This window comes from Dysidea avara, chromosome 9, assembly GCF_963678975.1.
Source record: "Dysidea avara chromosome 9, odDysAvar1.4, whole genome shotgun sequence".
NCBI classification, from domain to species: domain Eukaryota; kingdom Metazoa; phylum Porifera; class Demospongiae; order Dictyoceratida; family Dysideidae; genus Dysidea; species Dysidea avara.
Genome location: NC_089280.1, coordinates 11633760 through 11651608, shown reverse-complemented (window position 1 = coordinate 11651608; position 17849 = coordinate 11633760). Strand labels below are relative to the sequence as shown.

Here is a 17849-nt window from a genome sequence, read left to right as displayed (position 1 = left end):
TAAATTATTCCAAACTGTCTCCTTTATATGTCTTGGTGCTCTAAAGGTAAGAGCATAAACACTAATTACAGTAAGAAGAACATATACCACCTCCTGTATTTCCACAAATCTCTGTGATGTGAAGTAGTCTCTAAATAGTCTGCAGATGGCAGCCTCAACCTGGAATATTGCAACAGTCTGAAAATGAATCAACTTCTTAATGCAAAAACTGTGTTATTTTTATATAATTGAGTTGTTATTTATAGTTTACTGATGTATGAAGTACAGTAATGGCCATCAATCAAAATTATTATTCCTTACAATGCAGGTAGGAGTGCAATCACATTTCACAAAGGAGCAGAAAGAGATAAAGAAAAGAAAACTGTTGATGGTCAGTTACAGCATGTAATTACTCCTTTAATCATTTAATATGTATTAAAATTTTAAAAATGTAATAAGGATTAATTAAAAGCTATGAAACAAAGAGCTATGAGTAAAGGAATTACGACATATCTCTTCAGTAACAACAGTATCAGCAAGGGACAAGGAGAATAATTAAAACCAGTAACAGTGAATTTCATTACTAGCCTAAGCCTTAATTTGAGAAGTGGCATTCATTTTCCTAATGTGCTGAAAACCCCTTGGCTTACAATCAAGATGCATTTATTTGAATGTGGCTTTTACATGAGGAAATACATACGTTACTAGTTTGTTTATTTGTTTTGCTATATGTGACCATCTCAGCGAAAACTCGTCTAGTTTGCACAACTTCCGAATTTCTTTTTATTTTCTCATCATAATCTGCATTATACAAGGAATGTTTCACCAAAATTTCAGCCGATTATGGTGAATAGTTTTGGAATTACAGTGCTAGACAGTAGAAAGAGCAAGGAAATCGATTTGTACAGTGACTATACTAAAAGTAAACTACAGGCACTTACATTCACAGCCATAACTTCCGTTTGGATTAGTCTACAGAGTTGGAATTAGGCTTACAATGTGCACCTGCATCGTGGATTGGAAGGTTTAGTTTTTGCCCAGCAGTTATTTGCGCATAGGCATATGAAGGCAGTTTTATTAAAGAAATGGCAACAATTTTGTTTACGTGTACGGCATCATAAACAAAAGCATGTGACATGGGGCTACAGAAATTAAACAAAGATTTTCAAACTCCCCATGGGTAGGCGAATAAGACGGTGCATAGGTTTTATTGATTTGAATCTTCTTTCTCTGAGTAATGGCTCGACTAAAATTTTCATAAAAGTTTTTTTTGTGACACACGTAAATTCAACGATTTTTTTTTTTAATTTTTTTTTTCTAAAAACGCATGCTTGTGTGAACTAGATGGGTTTTCGCTGAGACGGTCACATATACGTACATGTAATACCAATAAGGATGCATGGTGGCTGTGCTTGGTTGCTATAAGTATAGGAAGATCATAAATGTACATGTTTGCCATGCCTCTATTGTTGTTAAGGGGCATGATCACTGTATTTGATCACTGTAGGTGCAACTGAGCATGGTCATCATGCTTGAAATGTAGTTACACCATTAAGAGGCATGCTCATCAAGCTTGATCTTTATGACTGTAGCTAGGTCATTGAGGAGTGTGGTCATCGCACACACCATTTTCAGTGATTTAGTATAGTAGTGTAGCCCCCAAATTTATCCAAATCATGTTATTTACATAAAACCATGAACTTTCTACATATGTGACCAGATTTGCGAAAACGCTCATTTTCGAATTCCAGTTTATTAAATATTTATAATATACTTAGCCAAATGCATGCTCTGGCAAAGTTTCAGCATATGCCAATAACTTTGGGAGTTGCAGCCCTACAAAGTAGCAACAACAGAAAGATCGATTTGTCAACAAGTATAGGGAAAATAAATTACAGGCACTTACTAAAGTGGTCGTAACATATGAGCAGAATGGCGCACGGAGTTGAAATTGGCACCATCCTGTTTGCCATTAGTAGGGAAATCAATTACCAGGTAAGTTTGTCCTTGCATCACCTTCTTTACTACATACAAAGGAAAAATTATTGTAGAACAATAGATCACATACTATCATTTTGATGCAACATAAACAAACGCCCATAACTTCTGTATCCTTGCATTAACTGCAACGAAACAAAAGTTTTCAAACTCCTCTTGAGCAGGCGGATAAGATGGTATCCAAGTTTTAATCAATTGTTATGCCTTTTCTTCACTAAGAACAAAGCATCCAAAAAATTTATTGAATTTTTTTTTTACTAATACGCAATGATTTCACCCATTGTATTCGCTGTAAATTTAGGTTTGCGCGATTGTGTTGGGTTTTTGCAGATCTGGTCACATATATAGTAGTCCTCATGACATGTATTTTATTGATATATTGCCATTGCAGATTTGATCTTTGGAGACATTTTTGTACAGAAATTTGAAATTTTCTGTCTTTATCTCCCTGAGGCATTAATTAACTTGTTAAAACATGGTACCGAATAAAGGTCTTGTTGAATGAAACAAGTTGGTTTTTATTTGAACTTACCATATATGATCATTTTTATTATTTACAAAATTCTCTGTCCTTGGGGTGTAAATTACCCATGGAGAGGTAAATTATCTCAAAATTCATAATACAAAGAATTGTAAGTTTGGAATGAAATTGCCTATTAATGCTTCAGGTAGAAAAAGACTTCAGTGTAAAATGGCCATTTAATGTTTTGTACTCGACTAACCTTAAACATATCTTGGGCAGAAACATTAGCTCCTCCGGCAGTTGCCTCCCACTGACTAATGTTAGTGGTGGTGGTTTGGTAAATGTACCCAGTCCCAGTTACCACACTGGGTCAAAATATTTTATTCTGTCCTAATAAATTTATTTTAGTTTGCTTATTGGCCTACAGGGTCTTATATAGTGTTGCACCGATATCCAAATTAGCGGATTATTCCGATAACCGATATTAAGCAACAGAATTAGCCGATACCGATAACCGATCTGATATACACTAATAACACTAACACTCATCCTCATCATTATTAAATGGCTCATATTAGTGACATAACCATTGATATACAACTCATTCTAGGCTAAAATGTAAAGTTAGATGTACACCACAAGTAAAAGTTACTCATGGTAAACAGGTTTTAAGTACATTTTACTACTGCTATACAGTTGAGACAAGTGGCTGGTACTACATAGAAACCTAAAAACCTCAGTTTATTGTTGGGCATGGCCTAAACCCTGACAGTTTATTATGGGCACGGCTTGTAGTCACCGCTTGTAGCCACCGCTTGTAGTCACCGCCAAACCATTATGATTAAAATGCCAAATAACTTATGTCTAGCCTCCCCCACGTCATTATACTACACAGCGCAGTGGAGATTAACATCGGCCTTGATTTAATCAAAACCGATTAATCGGCTAGTAGCCAATATCGGCCGATACCGATTATTGAACCGATTATCAGTGCAACACTAGTCTTATATTATTTCTCTATTTCCAGTTAGCCGATACTTGGGTAGAGAAGGGATTTGGTGTTCAAGAGGTATTCTATGCTCCAAATGCCTTCCTTCAAGCCACAGAAAGGAGGACTGCAGAGCACAGTCAGCCTTTCACCCAAGTATCTGGTTCTTCATAGATATCTAATGTACGTTTCTTGGCATGCAAGAGTAATTATAGTAATGCAACAGTTACATAAGGAATACTTGATCATTGAAATATGTCAGCACTTTATTACAACAAAGGTCATAGAGGATATTATACAGTCCTTGCACGTGGGTGATGACCTGTTACAATAGTCTTAGACAGTCTTGCTAATTCTTTGGGAGGAGGTCTGATGTATCGTTGAAAGGCATTGCTCCTCCAGTGGCCCAGCATTTGAACGTGAGCATCTGGTAGTTGAGCTAGTGAAGCAGAGGCTGCTGCGCCAATGCGGAAGCTGTGAGCATTATAGCAGTTATTGTCTAACTTAAGCTTATGTAGCACAGATTTGAGTCTTGCACAGAACATGCTCCTGGTCCAGCCTTTTCCCTTCTCAGTGACGAAGAGTAGTCCTGGCTGGGTACTTCTTTTTAGCAAATAAGAAAGAACTGCCTTTACTGGGCAGACTATACTATCAGTGGCGCCCATGTACACTTTGGTACCCTGCTTGTATGGGTCAGTTTTTGATTGCTTAAGAAAGAGTTGCAGTAAACGGGGCTTTGTTCTGTTGTCAACCGCAATATCACCAAGTGATAAGTGGCAGGATAAGTCATATGAATTCTCTGGAGGAATAGTGAACTCACTGACCCTTAGGAAGCTGAAGAAGGCAAGGCAGCACATAGCTCAGAATGTAGTGCTGTCGTAAGAGGGGGCTTCTTTTGACAATGCAGTTTTGATGCTGCGTAGAATGGGAATGGTGATTGGCAGGCGTGGTTGGTGAAGTGCCTGCCAGCTTTACGCTTCTTAATTCCCCTTAGGATGAGCTGAAGCCGGGGAGTGACTTGGTAATTGAACTGCTTATGCAACCCCTTGCAGACATGCATGTGTCTGACAGCTGCTAAGTAGACCTTTATAGTCCTCAGTGATGTGTTAGATGTTGCCAAGTGTGTAACAAATAGTGTCAGGGTGCACTCAGTTGTAGGAATTGGCTTTTTTCCCACCAACTTGCAAAAGTTGAAATATCTTCTTTTAACCCTTAAACCCGCACGCGAATTTACGAAATATTGCACTGAAATCGCAAGGGCCATTTAAGTGGCCCTCCATATTTGGCACAGAGGTGCGTGCGCTAGGATTGCGTGATCGTGAAACGGTTTAGTGCAATGGAAAGCCACGTTTCTGGGCTTTAATTTGAGCTCAAGAACTTTGTGCTGTGATTAAAGATAAGTGAGATATGGATGAAAATACTGTTGTTGATCAACTTTTCTATAGCGACACCGACGATGACTGGAACAACTCGGACGAAGAGGACTCTTTTGTCCATGGAGAAGACTCTTTTGTCCTTGATAGGCTTACCAGGAAACAAGACGGTAAAATGGCAGACAGATGAATCGGTCCTATCACTTCGCCTGCCATTATAGATGATTATGGCGATGTGGAAGAAAATGATCGTGAGGAAGAGTTCAGCAACGACGAAGAAGACATCGAGGAAGAAACAAACAATGATTATGAAGGTATAATGCTTTTCACATGTTTTATAACTTGAGTCCTGCTTCTTCTAATAGCTGATGTGAGATATTGTGAAGGTCATGATGAGTCAAGCCATCCTGGACCATCTGGGCTACATAGTGGAGTGAGTGACGGTAGGATGGGTAGCCTGGAAACTGAATACCCCTGTAGTTATTCTCCTGTGGCTTACCATGGCTCTCCTGTTGGTTCTTCCCTGCGCTCTCGTTCTTCTCCACATGCCCCATTTTCACCTAGTGATAGAGGCAGGGACTACTCACCATCTCCATCTGATCCTTTGTCTGGTAGAAATAGAGGGAGTGGTAGAGGTAGAGGGAGGGGTAGAGGTAGAGGAAGGGGTAGGGGAACTGTGTCTCCAATGGATCTTGTGCCTAGTCGAGGTAGGAGGAAAGGTACTGGTAAGGGTAGAGGTACCGGTAGGGGCAGTAGAGGGCGCCGAGAGAATGAGCGGGATGAATCTCCTCCTCCTGTCACCTTTCCTAATGTGACGTATTCTTTTTCTAATCCTCCTCCCTTCATAGGACAACCCCAAGGCCCCAATTTTAGTTGGCGGGATCCCAGTAGTGTAAATGCACTCACTTATTTCTCACTGTTTTTTGATGACGCGTTACTTGAACATATAGCGGCTGAGACAAATCGATATGCTTGCTCAACAGCGTCCCTACAACCGGATAAACTACCACTGGCGTGACGCAAGTACCAATGACATAAAACAGTTTTTGGGGATTATAATTTCCACTGGGTTAGTAAGTTTACCTGACCTTCGGGATTATTGGAAAACAAAATCTTTTTTTGGTCAGCCTGCCATTGTCGCAGGGATGTCACGGAACCGTTTTGAGTAATTGTGTGGCCGGCTTCATTTCAATAATAATGCTCAAGCACCTGCTCATGGAACTGACGGCTATGATAGGCTTTACAAAATTAGGCCAATACTGCAACAAATTTGCGAGAAAAGTAGGTCGCTTTACAACCCTGCACAAAAATTAAGTGTCGATGAAGCCATGGTGAAGTTCAAGGGACGCTCATCAATCAAACAGTACCAACCATTGAAACCCGTCAAACGATGATTCAAAGTTTGGTGTTTAGCTGACAGCCAAAATGGGTACGTTTGTAAATTTACGGTTTACACGGGAAAGGTAGATGGCCCTGTCAGGGACTTAGGTCACAAAGTAGTCATGGGAATATGTGAGGATATTTTAGGGAAAGGTTATAAGGTTTACTATGACAACTTTTTCTCTAGTGTCAGTTTAGCTGCTGACCTGCAAAATGGGACCACTTCTGTAGCAACGACCCAATATGATAGGACAGGGTTTCCCAAGGATTTAAAAAAATCTTCTGTTGCTGGATGTACCCGGGGAATGACCCATTCCATTACTCTTGATGATAAAGTTCACTGCTTTGTTTGGTTAGATGCTAAGCCTGTATTTTTTATTGACACCGAGTTGGGATGCACTGTACCCACCACAGTTGCTAGGTCTCTAAGAGATGGTTCATCAGTGTCTGTACCGTGTCCACCTGCTGTTGTGGCTTACAATCAAAGCATGGGTGGGGTAGATTTGGCTGATCAAACGCTTAGGTTTCACACTTGTACGCATAAATCATCACGCAGGTGGTATCTTCGTTTGTTTTGGTTTGCATTGGATTTGGCTATCGATAATGCTTATACTCTAGAGTGCTGTTTCGCACCTGTGAATGATCGTAGGACCATCAAAAGCTTTAGGGAGGAACTGGCTACTAAACTTTTATGTCAACATAGCTCACGCCAGCATGGAGGACGTCAATCACAGGCTCTTCCACCTCAATCGCCTGCGAGGCTTGAGGAACGCCATTTCATAGAGAACCTTGGGACTGACAGTGACTGTGCAGTGTGTTCTGACCGGAAGACACAGAGAAAACGTACTAAGTATGGCTGCGTAAATTGTGGAATGGTTCATTTGTGCCTTGAAAATTGTTTTAAGATATACCACACCAAGGAAAACTATAAATAAATAAGGGGTGTATGCTATTTACTGTGTCTTAGACCAGAGTACAATATAACAGTCGGCCATCGGCCATTTTCCGACCAAGTGATGCTGTTGACTGATCAATGTAGCCGTTGGTCGGCCATTTGTGCCGATCAATTTTTTTACAACTGTAATTCTTTATTATTAGTCTTTATAACATGTATTATTATAGTTATTATCATTGTCGTATCGTTACCTTTCCTTACCAAAGCTATTTAATCGCTACGTGAAGTCTCGATCCCGTCGAAGCATCACTCGATGCGCATGCGTAAGCTAGAGCACTGCACCTTGTATTATCCCAATTATCGATTGTGGGTTACTGTCGATGTTTTGAAGAAGCGATCACTACTCTGACTACACGAATGGCGCCTTCCAGGAGAAGAAAAGAAAGTAATTTTTGTGAAGTGGAGGTATGATATTAAGTATACAATGGCCATTTCGTTGTTAGAATCTGTAAAAATGCACTGGCTGGAGAAAGTGGAATGAAAGTCAGGGGATAAAAGTGTTCTGCACACGGAAAGTTCGAGAGTAAGTTTTGATCTATTGCTATTCACAAGCAATAGCTAGTTGATAATTCAATCTGTGCTGACTCAACACACTTGTAACAAAGCATTTAGCACAGCTAAGTCTACAAACTGGCTTTACATTACATTGATTCATAGTTTTTTTTTGTAAAATATGTATGCAGCAACACAAATTTTGTACATGTATTACTAATAAACTCTGTAAAATGCATGTGCAGTGATAAGTAGTTGAGAGTGGTCTCAGATTCAATCTCAGAGTGATCCCTTTTCAAAAATTTCCTGGGGGGGGGGGCATGCCCCCAGACCCCCTAGAAGGCTTGTGCTTCACACACCAGGATAGTACACCTCTATCTTATGGCCATGCAATTTCAGAAATGGCCAATTAAATTTACTTTTGATCAGCCATTCTGTCCGAGCAATAATTTTCCCTTATATTGTACACTGTAGACTTTTTACAGGTTCAGCCGATGTATATAGTTTAGATGAGTTGACAGTATTATCTGTTTAGTTATGTACAGAGCTGTTTGTAATTCAGTTTTTTCCACGATTGTGGTTTTTTTCTCTGAAATCACTTGGATCGGTGGTTTCTAAATGAGGCAAACCCTTTACTGAGTAAAGATCCAGCTCTTTAGTGTATGTATTTCATGTACATTTTATGTTTGAAAAGTTTTTCAAATTCTAATGCTAATAATAATACTTTATGTTTGATGAACAGTGCATGATAAAATGGATTGCTGTTGGTATTTGATTTACCAGTCACCAGAATACGTCTTGGCAGCACGTTGAAACGTCACAGTGATTGTGTTGGAGTTCTTTGTTACATGCCTACAGGGTAAAAATAATTATGTGAATACGACAATTTTTTTTCAATTCACAACTACCTGAGAGTTGTAGCTATGTTAATGGAATTTCACCACCTTGTATCAAGGATACCACCCTTTCTAAACACCAAGTGTAGAGGCGAATGGACAGAGGAGCTGCCTACCATGATGATTATTTCCAAATGATGCGCGTATTGCTGTGGATAAATGGAGAAGTGTTATTGATAAAAACATAATAATAATATTGGATAAACCCCAGGTTATCCACCGTCTGTGTACCAAGTTACAAGCTGATACATCAAGGATTTTCACAGATACAGTCGTGTAAAGACGTGCGGTTACTTCGCACAATTGTGTGAATACCACAAGTTTTTTCTAAAATTCATAAATACCTGAGAGTTGCAGCTATGTCAATGAAATTTCACCACCTTGTATCAAAGGTACAACTCTTTCTCGACACCAAGTATTGAGGTGAATCGCCAACGGAGCTACCTACCATGACGGTTATTTCCAAATTATGCGCATATTACTTCGGATAAATAGAGAAGCATTAATGATAAACAATTGATAGTCACGATGGGTAAACCCCAGGGTATCCATCATCTGTGTACCAAGTTTCAAGTTGATACGTCAAGGATTTTCAGAGATACAGCCTTGTAAAGACGCGCGATTATTTTCGTGAAAGTAAGCATAAACTTTCGTGCGTTTTCGGTGTAATAAATAATAGGGCCATTATAATGGCCTTTGCGCGTTTAAGGGTTAACTGCGCATAGGTCTTCCTGCTTGACTTAGCCAGGCTGGTGTGTAGTAGTTTATGAGCTTTCCCAAGGAATCTATTGAGGTGGACAGTTCTTAGCGAGGATGGTAGTTTGAAGCAATCTGTAAATAATACCCTTGATAGACAGGTGCAGTAGACAAGCTTGTTATATTATATTATATATATATGCGTACATATCATTGCACAGTAACCAGAATCAAAAGTGTGCATATATACAATGTATTAATATAGCCTATACAGTATAGTGGTATGTGTTTATTAGTTCCCATTAATTAAAGGGTGCATGAAGTTTCTTAACGGAGCGTTTGAAGTGGCGCTAAAAGGAGGGGGGTGTCCAATCCAGCTTTTGTGGTGATATGAGTTTCAAGAGTGACATTGGGATAACCTCCGGGATGATGGACACATGTGCATTCAGCTTTAAGGATTCTGCCGATCTGTTTCTGGAGAGCTGATCTGTAACCGTGTTCAGCGCCCCTGGAATATGGCAGGCTACAATTGTGAAACCGAAATAGGCTGAGAAGAACCAAAGATACAGTAAAAGATGCATGACCAATGGCTCCTTAGAAGAGCCCTTGTTGATTGAGTCTACCACCCCACTGTTATCACACTTGAATTGAACCTTGCTGCCTGACAGTAGTGGGCCCCACACGGCACAGCTTAAGACGATTGGTACCAGTTCCTTTGCCATGATATCCCTCCGTGCCCATTCCTTCGACCAAGCCAATTGTATCCATTGAAGTCCAAAGACCCCCAGGACCCTGACGCATCTGTAGCAATGAAGTGGTCCGGGGAGTTGTCAAGAAAGCTGGTCCCATTCCAACAGGATGCAAACAGGTGCCACCATCTGAGGTCCGACCAGAAGCTGGCTGTGAGCCTTGTACTGTGAGATAGCTTTTTGAGGCGAGCTGCTGCTGTATACATTCTAAGACAAAGGTCCTCCCTGGTATTACCACCTTAGTGGCGTGCTGTAGAAGACCTACCAAGGACAAAATCTCTCTTTTAGTAGATTTTTTGGGGGATAGCCAGGCTTTTACTTGGTTACACAGTCGACTGAGCTTGTCCTCAAGTAGGCGAGCCTGTATCAGTTCAGTATCTAAGGTAATCCCTAGAAATGTCAAGCGCTGGAACGGCCCCTCGATCTTTTCCAGCGCAAGTGGAATTCCTAAGCTGGAGCAGGTGTCCTTAATTTTTGAAGGTTGTTGGCACACAAAGGGGAGTCACGTGGGCCCAAAGTGAGAAAATCATCCAAATAATGCATCACTGGTGTCACCTGCTGTTGTTTGAGAATCCACGACAACAGGTCAGCCAAGACATTAAACAGCTTGGGGGCAGATCGTAGCCCAAAAGGTAAACAAGTGTCAATAAAGATCTGATTATTCTATTTCATTGACAATAGGTGACGATCGGCTGGGTGCACAGGAAGTAGGCGAAAGGCACTTTTAACATCAATCTTTGCCATCAGTGTGCCATACCCTATCTGTTTGATCTGGTCGATTGCCGAGTCTACGGTGATGTACTTCAGTGAGCATAATCCTTTTGGGATCCCTCCATTGACGCTGCCATCAACTGGGTGAGACAGGTCAACGATTAATCTCCATTTGTTTGGTTGGTGATTTTTGGGGATGACTCCAAAACGGCTAAGATGTGAGTGTGGGACCAGTGACTGTTGAAATGGGCCAGCAACCCTCCCTAAAGCGATCTCCTCAGCCAGGTACTTCTCCACTGTGTCGGGGTTGTTGGAGAGCACAGCATAAATTCCACTTTGCAGACTTCAATGGGTGCAGTTGTTGCTTGAAGCCTATGCGGAAGCCCTGTGTGACTCCAGAAAGAAAGAAGTCGGTTAGTGGCTTATTTGTGTGGTCTGAAAGTGCCTCCTTCCATCTACTCACATCAACTGTGCACTGGGAGGCTTTGTGATTCCTGTCTGTGACTCTAGGGTTATGGACACATCTGTAGGATAAATGAGCATAGCGGCAGGAAGGCCGAGAGCAACCGTTAGGGCTGTCATTCCAATCCAGGCATATAGGCTGTCTTGTTGGTAGGGGTTGGTTTTGGCGTGTTGACCTTTGATGAGGGTTTGAGTTCGGCTGGTAGTAATGGGGAGGACCTTGTGGTTGATGACCCCGGATAGCCCTTTCTGGGAAGGTTGTGTTCCAGATGGTGATATCTATGGTAGACCACTGCTTGAGATTAGAAGCAGATGCCTTTAAATGGAAACAACAGTCATAAGTTAACCATTTTCGTTCACGACAATCCAGGGATGCTCCCATTATGATTCTTTGATATCCCAGAAGATCTGCCACACGCTTGGGCTTATGGCGAGAAACTATGGCAATGTACATCCCAAAACACTGCACCCAATCCATAATATCCGATAGCACTGGGGGTCGCTTCCGTGATCTGGTATGTTGGTCGTCTGTGTTAAGATCTGCCGTGTCCAAGTAGCTTGGCAGGAGCTCAGCCATCTCAACAAATAAACCATCCTCCACACGTTTCACTAGTCTTGCTGGTATTGGAGGTAGCCTGTTGCTGATCAATATCAGTTTCTTGGTTTTTGGGACAAATCTCCTGTGTCATCGCTATCGATGCTGGCAATCTCGTCATCAAGTTCCAGGATATGTGACAGCCGGCTGCTGTCGGGGAGGTCATCAGGTGCTGCAGGCAAGACACAGAACGAATGTGCACATTAGCTGCATGCCAGTGATTCAGCATGATGCAGCCTTACAAGTAAAGGGGTGAGCATTAATAAGAACACCAGTGCAGGGGAGGGGGGTTATTTTTAAAATTTTTTTTGATTGCGTGCTGCAAAAGCTAGGGCATAGTGCACTTTATTTGAAAATAGCACATGCAGTGACTAATTATGCAAAGTACAGCTTATGCTGTTGCTTACCGAAGTCTTCGTTTTCTATATCCTCCTCGTCGGTGCTGCATTGAGGTTCCGGGCTTGCGGGGGTTCCAGTTCTACGGCGGCGTGACGTCTGCTCAGTCTGGGTGGGTTGATTCTTTTCCGTCGGCTAGATCTCACTGGGTTCGTTTGTGTTTGCGGCGGGAGAGCTTATACTACTGCTGAGACAATATCTGGGATATCAGCGGTTGTCAAGGGGCATGTCTTCAGTTGCTTTGCCCGAGAGCCTTCCGTACTGTTGGCTTGTCATCTCTTTCTGCCGGTCGTAGTGGTGGCGGGTGGATCCTCTTGTGTTGATGAATTATTTGGTGGAGACGCTATCTTCCTTCTTCTTGCGGTGCTCTTGTTCGCGCTTCCCTTCTTCTTCGGACCATTCTTCTCCTTTGGTTTTGGGGGCATGACTTGATGCCTTGCACTTGATCGCTGCTCAAAATACAGCATAGCTTGGTAAGGCAGGCCAGTTAACACGTAATAACTGGTTTTTTAATACAGGCTCACAACACTAGCAAATCTACATTTTTTGTATTATAAATCTTTCTCTCAGGAATGTGTAACTAGATGGGATACTAGGTACAAGATGCTCCAACGATTGCTGGAGCAAGAGCAAGCTGTGTGCCAAAACTTGGTGCAGATCCCGAAACTAGTCATCTTAAGCTCCGATGGCAGGATGCAGGTGTAATAGAATCAATCGTGGGTGCACTAAAACCAGTAGCTGACTTCACAGAAGCTTTAGCTGCTGAAAAGCAGGTGACCGCCTCTTCCTTGAAGCCAATGTTGGACCACCTCAATACAGAAGCACTGGTGGCAAATGAAGGAGATACTACCCTAAAAACAGATATACAAAATAAGATTAAACAATACATGAATACAAAATATGATAATGACAATACAAGGGAATTAACCAGCTTGGCTACTATCTTGGTTCCACGATTAAAGTCAAACTATTGTACTGAAGAGGACAAAACTACTTTACAAGAAAAAAATTATTGCTGGAGGGAAAATTTTAGCCAGAAGGATAGAAGAATCAGCTGTGCCAGAAGAAATGACATTAACAGAAGCAAGTCAACAAGATGAGACTATCTAAGCACTAAAAAAAAGAAAATTATCCGACATACTAAGTCAAAGTAAAGCATCTACATCCTCAACTAGATCTAAAACTGTTGAACAATTTATTCAAGATGAATTGCCTCAATACTTACTCATATGTACCTTGCCCAGAAATTAAATCTAACCCTCTTGAGTGGTGGAAAATTCACCAGGCACACTTTTGAATATTGTCGACACTGGTTAAAAAGTATCTGTCAGCTTGTGCAACTAGTGGCGCATCGAAGAGGGTATTTAGTACTGGTGGCAATGTAGTTACTCCAAGCTGCTCTTGTCTAAAGCCAGAAAAGAAATGGTGTTTTTAGCCCAAAATCTGTAACCCTTAGTCCCTCACTTGTCCTTGTAAGCATTGAAGTGTGACCATAGTACGGCTACGACTATGTTAATTTTATTTTGACGCATACTGTATATGATTGCTAACCTGATGCATAGACCTGAATCCTGTACTTCATCAATTTATTTGTTAGTGTCCAACCTTCTTTCAATGCTCCGTAAAGTAGCAAGCCTAAACACATGGAAACCACAATGCAGATGCAATGCAAACAGAATGCAGATGCAACACAACCGCAAAGCAAATGCACCACTTGGAGAATGAACACAAACACATATCAACCCAATGCAAATGCAACAGGAACTTTTTTACCACTACTGTACCTTTGTGTTTGTGGTGAGCAATCAAACCTGCTATCATGACTTATAAGACCAGTTTCCTGGTTCCAGTCACATATATAAAAATCTCCTGTGTCAAAGCCTTCCATTATACATGCATGGATGAACAAAATTCAAGGAAATCTGAAATACAGAGATTACAAACATCTTAGCTGTCTTTTTGTTCCTACAATAATTTAGAATCAGTTGCATGGATTCCAATCACTGTGTGACAGTGTCTAGCCCGCTTTATGACATTTAGATATACCCGAATGTTTCTTTCACTATGTTAGGTGATAATTGTGGTGTAACTTTCTATAATGTGCAGGTGAAACTGATGACTATTGGTCACAAGAGTCCATTATACTTGAATGGGAATGTGAATTAAAACTGGCATATTAACTTGATTGTCTCATAACTTTTTATGCCATTATGGTTAAATGGCATTGTAATTACAACTTACAGGGTGCAGCAGATATATTCTATTCCATCACTGAGACATGACCTGTTATGCGATAGGATGGAGTATGTACCCACATGCCTAGTTTTCACAGGTCCACTCACAATAAATGTACGACAAATGACAGCATTAGAAGATTCATTTTTAATTTTAGGTAATGAACACTTTAATCCAAAGTGAGTGAAGTCCGTGTATTGCACAGTCTGTATTCACGGACTTCACTCATAAACTGTGCTTGAAACAGACCCTTAATAAATAAGGAATTGTCTAGCTCTTGTAATGCTGGATATACTTGTATCTTCTACTGTATATTAAAGGTCCCTCTGTGTAAAAGGACACTGCATGTATAAAGGGTAGTGTTTGAAGTTTCCTAGACCTTAATTTTAAGGTTTCTATGTAGTGCCAGACTGCCAACCACTTGCCTCAACTGTATGACAAAATGGGGCTTATAGCCAATCAAAGTTTGAAATATTACTACTTTTTCTATGGACTTGATTGATAACTATTCACCGCTTATGTAGAAATTTATGGAGATTTTACTGAAACTTACAGAATTGTTATATGTATAGCTTTCACAGAAATGAAGATACACATTATTAAGCAAACACATGTATTTCCGGCTATAATCCCCATTCATTTTGTCAGACTTGATCACGTGTTTACTTTTACTTGTGGTATAGATCTTAACCTAGAAAGAATTCTTGCCTTGCAAATGTTACAATTAATTCTATGTCATATGATATATGCAACCCGCTGAGCAAAAACTGACCATTTTTGCTGAATTCCATTTTATCACTTTTCTGTTATGTATAGTAACGAAGGAGTGGACAGCCAAAGTTTCAGCTTTTCGTGATGAATAGTCTTGTACTTCTAGTGGTAGGCAGTTGGAACAGGTGATTTGTACAGCAACAATGCGGCAAATAAATTGCAGGTGCTTATTTAATCAATAATAACTCACGACTGAAACAAGCTACGAAGATGGGGTTTGGCTCAGTCTGTTCACCATGAACTGGCATGGCACATCAATCAAGATATAATAGTGTTTTTCCTTTACATCTCTGTGTGGACAAAAAAAAGGCCATTTCAATAATGAAATGATGATGGTAAACTTCATTTTTACAAATTGTAAATAAGCACCCATAACTCACATTCCATATGCTGTACAAAGATGAAATAAAGATTTTCTTACTCTCCATGAACAGGAGAATCTGGTTGTTATTGATTTGAGCTTTGTTTCAGCACATGCCAATGTGATTAAAATGTACGTAAAATTTTTATGTAGCACACATACTTTTACCCAGTTTATTTCAATATGTTTTTATCACAAAATAGAATTTTGTGAAAAGGCCAGTTTTCACTCAGTGGGTCACATATGTATATCAAGACACATCGTAGTGTGTCATCTGGCCCAAGGAGCCAGCACGCAACATCACGAACATATTGACAGGAAGAAAGAAAACATGATTTTCATGCATATGTAGCTCTGTGATCTTTTATCCAACTGGAATCAAATTTGGTACAAAGGTTCCTGCACGGTACGGGGGTCTACATATGAACGTTGAAGAAAATCGCCCCAGCCATTTCTGAGATACGAGCCAAAGTTTCTGGTTTTACTTTGCTTTTTCTTCTTTTTGCACACTTTGCAAAATCTGCCATAAAATACAAACACATACTCCGATCAAGTTGAAACTTGGCACACTTTAAGGGCTCATTAAAGCGAATCTCAGTATAAACCAAGTTTGGTGGGAATCCGGTAAAGAATTGTGGAGTTATATCAATCATTCGTGTAAAATAAGATCGAACTTCTGTCATGCCCACAGGGTAAACCCCTTGAAAGATTGAGCTGAAAATTGCTATGTAGATGGAGTATTCATCGTAGAAGTGCCTTTTGTGATTTGAAAAGAACCAAGATAAAGACCATCGAGATATGGCACAAAACTCAACCTGTGTCACAATTACACGATTGAGTTTTACGAATAAAAAACTATTGGTTTTCACGCCTACCAAGCAATCCGCTAAGAAGAGTGAGCTGAAAACCAGTATGTAAATAATCATCATAGAAAGTCCATGGAGTAGTATTAAAGAATTGGAGCAAAAGCCACTGAGTTATAATAAAAAATCCAACTATGTGTAGCAAGTGTGCGATCAGGATACTCTAATAGTACAGTCACACTAATAGAGCATTCTGCATCATCAGTAAGTTACTCTATTAGAGCGTTCAGCTACTTAACAAGTCACTGTGTAGAGAATTCAGCTATGTACGCATCAAGTCACCCAGTAGACAGTTCAGTTACCCTGTAGAGAGCTCAGCTACAAACAAATCACCCTGTGGAATATTCAACTACAAAAAGCCACCCTATAGAGAGATCAGCTAGAAACAAGTCACCTGTAGATAGTTCAGCCACAAACAGGTCTCCCAGTAGAGAGTTTAGCTACAAACACCCTGGGGAGAGTTCAGCTACAAAAAAGTAGCTTTGTAGAGAGTTCACCTACAAACAATTCAAGCTGTGGAGAGTTTCAGCTACAAACAAATCACCTTGTAGAGAATTCAGCAACCAAAAAGTCACCTTGTTCCACAAACAAATCACCATGTAGAGAGTCAAGTTACAAACAAGTCATCTTGTAACTATAGTTCATCTCCAACAAATCACCCTATAGAGAGTCTAGCTACACTGGAAGTCACTCTGTAAGAAAGTTCAGCTACAAACAAGTTACCTTGTAGTTGTAGGAATTTCTACTACAAGCCAGCCAACCTGTATATGTAATAATAATACAGTATTATTTGTAATGCATACTAAATTATATATATACAAAATACAAAAGAATTCCATTCTTGATCTCTTCCTTCTTTCTGCAGTAAAGAAATAAGACAAGTAAAAAGGCTCCAAAGATGGCCACAGGCTGGCTTTGGAGTATACAAATACAAAAAGGAGCTGATATCTATATAAAACAGCCAAACTGTGAAAAAAGGTGCGGACCCCAAAAATCCAAGGTGAAAAACAATGTGAAATCCAAGGTGACAGTCAAGAAATGGCTGTGATGATAAGTTAATGGCAAAAACTTTAATAACAACAATTCAGGTGAATTTGGTGCTGAATCAGAAGGCGTACCAAATTCACCTGAATTTACCTGAATTTACCTGAATTGTTGTTATTAAGATTTTTGCCATTAACCTACCATCACAGCCATTTCTTGGCCGCCACCTTGGATTTCACCTGGATTTTTTGGGACCTCATCCTTTTTTTACAACTTGGCTGTTTTTGTGTATATATATATATATATACATATTGTGTTATAAACCTTCAATGTACATATGTGACGAAAGATTTTTCTATATCATAGCAGCACTATTTATTTTATATCCTAGAATACAGGGATTATTATGTATGTTATATTATTATGTATGTACATTTTCTAAAAATGCTTTAAGTACGTTTGCTGCTAATAAATTTTCATAGCTACGTAAGTACCAGCTGTT

The 17849-nt window shown here is 40.1% G+C and overlaps 2 protein-coding genes across 6 annotated transcripts in view; both read left to right on the top strand.

Moving 5' to 3' along the window:
* LOC136266343 (uncharacterized) overlaps positions 1-17849 on the top strand; it is a 147241-nt gene that overhangs the window by 67003 nt on the left and 62389 nt on the right. For 3 of the 5 annotated variants that reach the window (XM_066061365.1, XM_066061361.1, XM_066061363.1), the window contains one exon: positions 308-370. The exons of the other annotated variants lie outside the window; for them this stretch is intronic. In XM_066061365.1, coding sequence (XP_065917437.1) covers positions 308-370 — 63 coding nt within the window. The remainder of the gene's footprint in view (positions 1-307; positions 371-17849) is intronic. 5 annotated transcript variants of the gene reach the window in all.
* Positions 4783-5819, top strand: LOC136266457 (bromodomain adjacent to zinc finger domain protein 1A-like). Its single transcript, XM_066061473.1, has 3 exons — positions 4783-4971; positions 5023-5115; positions 5167-5819. Exons 1-3 carry the CDS (start codon positions 4836-4838, stop codon positions 5817-5819), a joined length of 882 nt encoding a protein of 293 aa, XP_065917545.1. The 5' UTR covers positions 4783-4835.

What these genes read in the sequence shown, in the direction of transcription:
- LOC136266457 (XM_066061473.1), top strand. Translation starts at nt 4,836, where the DNA reads ATGGATGAAAATACTGTTGTTGATCAACTTTTCTATAGCGACACCGAC. An exon ending in GCTTACCAGGAAACAAGACG is followed by an intron (nt 4,972 to 5,022) that starts GTAAAATGGCAG and finishes CTGCCATTATAG; the next exon opens with ATGATTATGGCGATGTGGAA. An exon ending in AACAAACAATGATTATGAAG is followed by an intron (nt 5,116 to 5,166) that starts GTATAATGCTTT and finishes TTCTTCTAATAG; the next exon opens with CTGATGTGAGATATTGTGAA.